General features: G+C 33.1%; 2 protein-coding genes across 2 annotated transcripts in view; one reads left to right on the forward strand and one right to left on the reverse strand.

Annotated features, from left to right (window-relative positions):
• Positions 1-893: 893 nt before the first annotated feature.
• On the forward strand, positions 894-6,162 carry cib1 (calcium and integrin binding 1 (calmyrin)). The gene is made up of 7 exons (XM_026201955.1): positions 894-1,121; positions 1,238-1,272; positions 2,179-2,275; positions 4,062-4,215; positions 4,301-4,419; positions 4,495-4,583; positions 5,918-6,162. The coding sequence occupies exons 1-7, from the start codon at positions 1,071-1,073 to the stop codon at positions 5,937-5,939; spliced, it is 567 nt and encodes a 188-aa protein (XP_026057740.1). The 5' UTR covers positions 894-1,070; the 3' UTR covers positions 5,940-6,162.
• The window catches only part of rccd1 (RCC1 domain containing 1), a 5,052-nt gene continuing 3,530 nt past the window's right edge, over positions 5,915-7,436 (reverse strand). The window contains exons 6-8 of the mRNA XM_026201956.1: positions 7,299-7,436; positions 7,186-7,215; positions 5,915-6,362 (exon numbers count right to left, since the gene is read on the reverse strand). The exon at positions 7,299-7,436 is cut by the window's right edge and continues 12 nt beyond it. Of these exons, the coding sequence (XP_026057741.1) occupies positions 6,205-6,362; positions 7,186-7,215; positions 7,299-7,436 (326 nt within the window). The 3' untranslated portion in view covers positions 5,915-6,204. The remainder of the gene's footprint in view (positions 6,363-7,185; positions 7,216-7,298) is intronic.

Raw genomic sequence — 7,436 nt, forward strand, 5'->3', positions numbered from 1 at the left:
ACCTTTTTGATCGAAAGAGGTCCAACCGACTGAACCCACCCTTATCCCACACGGAGTATGCTGCTTAAAATAGTTTACATTACATTACAAAATTGACAAATACACATTAAACTATAACTAGGAACGAGTGTCCCTAATACATTTTACACCCTTGTTAAAAACTCTTTATTTATCCCCTATACATTTTTTAAATGCATTTTATGCAATTACAAAAATGTACCTTGAAAACGTGTAGGCATATCTATTGGTTTTATTTAGGCTATAATAGTTTTCAACATTTGGTTTGAAACACAGAAAATTTAAAAGAATTTCACTGATTCACTATTGCCAAGAAGCTACAGCATGGAGAACGTAGGGATATTTAATTAACAAAAATACATTTGTAAATAAATTGTTTATTTATTTCATAATAAATACGTGGAACGACAGTGGATTGTTTTTGTGATATAATGCCACCTTTTGAAATAATAAGCACATTGCAGATCAAAAAGTCAGAGCAGTATGATGCTATAAGAATAATATAACGTAATTTCCTTCCCAGCATTTAGTCGGAATAATATATGGGCATGAATATTTAGCACAGTTAACGTTACGCCTACAACTAGCAATGAGTATGCTCCAGGAACTAATTACATTTTATTCACAACTTTATTGTGCTATTGGGTATACAGAAGTGAACATTTTTATAACCAATCGTCATTTCCTTGTATAACTCAACTCCGCAATAGAGATACATGATAAAACCTTTATTATGTATATCTATGAACTCCGCAGCTCAAACTCGAGGAAGTTACAGAAAAATCCCTTTTGTTTACTTTACACCAGAGCCGTTAAATATGTTTTTCAACGGCTCTGCTTTACACAGTGCACATTTGTTCCCATGGTAACGTCAACTGACGTCATCCAGGAAGCGGAAGGGCAGTGCTTCGACCAAAGTTTCTTTATTTAGCCTGTTGGCTAAAAACAGCAAAACTTTAGGCATTTACCTTGGTTTTTATGAAACAACAGTAACATTAATCGTACTAACTCGTATTAAAAGTACCATTCGCGCAGAACAAGAGCAGTTTGTGATGGGGGGAACATCGAGCAAGTTATCGAAAGATCTTCTATCAGAGTATCAGGTGAGACAGACACACAACGATAGAGAGATAGAAAAAAATACTTATTTATTGAACATTTATTCTTTATACTGTATCGATGAGTTGCTTTTATTTGTTTATCATTTTTGCCTACACAGGAGCTCACATTTCTCACAAAGCAAGAAATCTTAATGTAAGTAAACTTTTTAAGTAAAGTTATGCTTTGCTGCTTACAGGAAAGGTAAGTTTTAATAGTGAATATTGATTATACAGTTTACTTTGTTTCTTTTGATCTTGTGTTCAGGTTAGGAAGAGAGATGAAACTTGACAAAATGATTAATTGCAGGGTTGTTTTATTATTTATAATCTGGTATTTATCAAAATATATTTTGTTATAAGTGCTTTTGTCATTTTTTGGACAAATTAATTTTTTATGTATCTAATTCAACATTTTAAATATTTATATTTAGCTCTAATTTATTTTTATTTAAGTTTTAGTGTTGTTAATTGCAGTTTTCAACTTATTTTATTTGTCAATGCAACATTTCAACATTTCGTTTACATTTTTCATCTAACATTATTTATTTTAGCTTCATTTCAGTTAACAATATATATATATATATATATATATATATATATATATATATATATATATATATATATAAATACTTTTTTTATTGTTGCCTTTCCATATGTACATCATCTCAACCGTGGTACATTTAGCCTTGGCATTCCCTGTTAAGTGGATTTGTTGTTGTGACAATACCTGAACTAAACAAATTCACAGTAGTTAAGTTACTGAAACTGTGTGTATATATATATATATATATATATATATAAAAAACACAAAACTTAAAACTTTCTTTTTAATTATTATATTATTTAAAACCACTTAAAAGCTACGTGTACTGCGTTTAAGCTAACTGAGACTTGTTATATGACTTATATATCATTGCACTTTTCTAGTTTTTGATTGCTTCCATTGTCATTTGTAAGTCGCTTTGGATAAAAGCGTCACCTAAATGACTAAATGTAATGTGTAATTACCTAATACTTACACTATAGACTTTTGGGGCTCATCATCAATGTGTTTGTTTAGGGCACACAAAATATTCTCTGAACTGCAGGACAAGGAAAATGGACCGTACGGCGCCAGGGTGTCCATGGAGAAGGTCCTCACACTTCCTGAACTGAAGGTAACAGATAAAGCACCCTATCTATTTTAGCCAGTTTCAGCCTAACACAGTTGTCATTTTCAAGTCCGTTGCCAAGTTATTTAAATGACAAATGCATTTGTGCCTATTTGTGCACTAATGGGCACTGCTATTTTGAGCCAAATGAATCCTGGGGCCCGTTTCACTAAGGAGGTTCAACCAACTCTGCGTTTAAACTTGAACTCTGATTTGACTTACCCTGAGATGGAAAACTCTGAGTTTTCGGTTACAGAACAGCTGAAATGAGTTGGTTTAATCAACTCTAAATTGACTGACTCTGATATTACAATTCACCATGGCAACAGCTCCCGCCAAAAAGCCGTCTGCAGACTTCAGACTCAATACAAATCTAATTCTTCTCAGTGTTATAATATCACAGGTGAAAACTGGCAGAACGTTAGATTAATGAACTAATAGCTAATCATTTTATGGGCAAAAAAAATAAATAAAAAAAATAATATTTTAAGTGCATTTTTCTTATTTTACAAATTATCTGCCAATAGAGTAAGAAAAATACTTCAGTGGCTATTTACACTAAGTGGAACTAACATACTTTCTTAGCGATAGATCCTATTTACAGTAGGCTAAGTGCAAGTAGCTCTAGATGCTATTTACAGAAAAAATGTACAGTGAAAATCGTGATATATTTTATTTACCATGTAAAACTAGCAGTTCTTTGCAGCAGGCTAAGTGTAAATAATAATTAGATGCTAGTTATACTTTATTCTGGCAGATACATTTGCACCTCACTATTGTTATACATTAACAGAATGCAATAATAACAGATTGTAAATGGTTGTATTTATTAAAATGATAAATAGTTGTATCATTATTAAACACTCGTTAGGCACTTTACTTCCACTTTTAGAACATTTTGTTCATTTTTATTGGAAATAAATTCTAAGGTGACATGTGATGGGAAAAGTGAGAAGAACGAACTCAGCCAAAGCTGGACTCTAACCCGATCAATCGCGTTACAAGCTAGTTTTCCGTGCCCAAAACATTACAGCCTACACCATTGAAGCCGTTATTCACATGTGTCGTATTTAACCTTATGTGTCAAGGGAGGGCGGAGCTACAGTAGATTTGCACTTAGTAATAGACACCCAGAATAATCTTGTTTTCCATTTGCATTAGGATTATTTTTATTACCACACTGGCATATAATTTTATAAAATATAAAATGCACTTAATTTATATCCCTAGAGTTTAGAGAACCTAGAGTTTCCCTCATTTCAGGATTAACATACTCAGAGTTTTCACTTAACCTCCTTTCTGAAACAGGCCCCTGGTCTAAAGTTAATGCGTCAAAAAAGCTAAAGCGTGTTAGTAATATGAACCTTTAGGCTGGTCCACAACACAAAGGGAAGCACAGCAGCACACGAACATGCCAAATATTAAACATTTAAAAAGATTATGTTCATGATTGTGTGTTATAGTCAGGGGGCTTCGGTGAAATCCAGCTTGTCTCGTAGATGGTCAGCAGATCCGTTTCCTCTCTGGAGATGCGTTCAGTCTGGCTTTTACAGGGAATGGGAGATGAGACTCTTTTTAGACCATGCATTTTTTTTTTTATGGTTAAAATGGCAAAAGTGGACCTGCGCCATGCGTTTAGACCGTTAAAATAGAGCCCGAAGTCTGTACTGCAGTCACAATGCAATTTAGTTTAAAGCTAAATATCTTCTAATCCTTCCAGATCCAGCTGTATATATTATGACTTCTGTATATATAATATATACATATTTTGTGTTTTTGTTGGCTGTCACAGTCCAACCCCTTCCGGAAAAGGATATGTCAGGTCTTCTCGACCTCTGACCTGAAGGATGGCAGCTTGAGCTTTGAGGATTTCCTGGACCTCTTGAGTGCCTTCAGCGATTCGGCGACCCTGGAAATCAAGTCCCACTACGCTTTCCGAATCTTTGGTAGTAGATGGATTGTCCTCAATACTGACATTTAACACAACAGTGAAATCCAACGCAGTCATTGTAAACACTTGTTATGCTGCAGACTTTGACGATGACGGGACTCTTGATGCTAGAGACCTGGAGAAGCTGGTGAACTCTCTGACTGGAGAGACGGACGACACTCGTCTGACGGGAGAGGAGATGAAACAGCTCATAGGCAATGTGAGTGTGTACATCACATCGGTGAGAGACAGCTGCCAGATCAACTTCACTAACTAAACACATGTCTCTGTGCAGATCCTGGAGGAGTCAGACATTGATAAGGACGGCACCGTCAATCTCTCCGAATTTCAGCATGTCATCTCCAGATCTCCAGATTTTGTCAGGTGACTGAATTTTACTTTTTATTAAAAAAAGTGAAAAAAAGGCACAGTTGAAATATATTTTGCTGCCTTAAGTCTGATTAAGTGTCACTTGTGTTTAGTGTACAGTTGAGTTTTTTCATATTATTTATTGAACAGGCGATGACGAAGAAGCTTTACCTGTGTGTTTAGTTTTAAAATTAGTTTTTATGTTATATAAGTTTTCTTTATAGCTTTTAGAAATGTAATTATTAAATTATTGAAATATTGTATTTCAGTGTAAGTGTAGTATTTCAACAAGAAATATTCAGATTTAGCTGAATATATATATAATTTGTATACATTTTTTTAATTAGCTTTTTATATATTCCGTTTATATTTTCAAGTAATTTTGTTTTTTTTGTGTGATTTTTATTAGATTTAAAAAATATTTCTATATAACTTTGTTCATTCATTTATATTAATTAATTTAAAAAAGTTAATTATAGCTTATAAAAGCTATATAGCTTTTATAAATGTAATTATTAAATTATTTTTAAGTTTTAGTAAGTGCAGTATTTTAACTTGATAGTGTGACATACAAATTTTGCAGAATTAAGTGTGTATATATATATATATATGTGTGTGTGTGTGTGTGTGTGTATGTATGTTATATATATATATATATATATATATATATATATATATATATATATATATATATATATATATATATATATATAAATACACGCATATAGATTTGATCCATATTTTGAAATAGCGTTTTATATTTTCAGTTTTTATTTTAGTTTATTTTAATGCACAATTAAATTTATTAATTTTTTTGTATTAATAATTGTCATTCGTTGTACCTTTTAGTTAAATTATATAAAGCTGTAAATATTTGTAATATTTATAATCAGTTTGTATTTGTTTTATTTTCAGCTCTCATTTTAGTTTAGGTTTGCATAATTCTAAGTGCTTTTCTCATTTTTATTATTTATATTTTATATTTCTATACAACTTTAGTTAATAAATTAACATGATGAGTCATTTTATTTGCATTTTATTTATATTAATAATATTTATATTTTATTTGGCTTACATGACTAAATTAGATTTCCCATCATTCTTTGTTGCGGCACCATAATTATAAAATGAATAAAGCATCAATTATACACCTTATCCAGATATTGTACTTTATAATTTGGTATTAGTGAAACATCTGAGAGGCAAAAAAGTGAGGAAAATATGTGAAATTTACAAATTTATCCTGACCAAAATCCCATCATAATTACAACTTGTGATCTTTTAAGTTTGAACTTCCTAAACCTTGAAGGCAGCATCTGTCCTCATTGACTGTGCATCTTCTTTTGCAGTTCATTCAAGATTGTGTTGTGAAGTTTACACCGAATGGAAGCTGCTTCCGGTCCGGATCTTTCACCTGCGCCTTTGATCTTTCAATAATATAGTGTCCTAATTATGAATGTATATTCTTATTCAATATTTCTACCATTTCTATATGTCTGAGAACATTTTTACTTACTCTGTTAAAAAAACTGACTTTCTATCCTTTTTTTGGATCATATATTTGTACCTAATTTAATAAAATCTAAATCTGCAAGTTTGACATCTCTGTATTTATAGGACACTCAGTCTATTCCAGTCAGGATGGAGGTTGTTCTTTTGGCACAGCGGACACAAAAGTGTTCCATAACCCACAAATAACATCCTTAACACACATTCGATGGCTAGGGAAGTAATCCACCAGTGTTGGCTCATCTCTGCTATTTTCAGTGCCATGTCCCAGCTGTCCATAATGGCCTAAAAACATGACACAGACAGAGAAAGGGCAACTTTTAGCACTTTTGGAAACCACACTTTACCTTTTAACAGTTTGGGTTCAGTATCATTTGTTTTTAAAGAAAGAAAAGTAAAGGAATAGGTCACCCAAACTTGCTGAAAGCTTACTCACTCTTAGGCCATTAGGTTTGTTTCTTCATCAGGTTTGGAGAAATGTAGCATAGCTTTACTTGCTCAGCAATGGATGCTCTGCAGTGAATGGGTGCCGTCAGAATGACAGTCCAAACAGCTGATAAACACACCACAATAATCCACAGCACTCCAGTCCTTCAGTTAATTACGTGAAGTGAAAAGCTGCATGTTTGTAAGAAACAGATCAATCAAGATGTTTTCAACTTCATACTATTTCTTCCAGCTAAAATATGAGCACATAATCCATACATTTTCTTTCTTCAGTGAAAAAAATAATCTAATCTGAATCAGGAGAGAAATCTGCACTGTTTAGAAGTAAAAAAAAAAAAAATCAAAAACAGATCTTAACAAACATATCGGTAGATTTAATGTGAGAGGATAAGAGAACAGACTTTTTCACTGGATTACTTGTGGAATATTGTGATGTTTTTATCAACTGTTTGGACTCTCATTCCGACGGCACCCATTCACTTCCATTGGTGAGCAAGTGATGCAATGCTACATTTCTCATCTTGCCTAAGGGCGAGTACATTTTCAGCAAACTTTCATTTTTGAATGACTTATTCCTTTAATGCACTTATCCAGCAAAGTCACAAATGCATGAGAGATTGTTTACATGGATTTATTTCTAGTAAACGAAGCAAACTCTCACCCCATCCCCAGGTGTACAGATCCCCTGTACCTACAAATAAAAAAAAAAAGAATAAGTTAATTGAATAATTTCTGAGTCCAGTGTGTGCTGCAGTGATCAGATCCGGATCTCACCGGAGACGGCCGCTGTATGACGGGATCCACAGCTGATCCTGCTGATCTCGAACACATTAGGCACGTCTACTAGAGCTGGGAACGCTTGAATAGAAATAAACACATCCGCTTCCTTCTTTCCATCTTCATTTACGGGCT

Source organism: Carassius auratus, chromosome 25 (assembly GCF_003368295.1).
Source record: "Carassius auratus strain Wakin chromosome 25, ASM336829v1, whole genome shotgun sequence".
Taxonomy (NCBI): domain Eukaryota; kingdom Metazoa; phylum Chordata; class Actinopteri; order Cypriniformes; family Cyprinidae; genus Carassius; species Carassius auratus.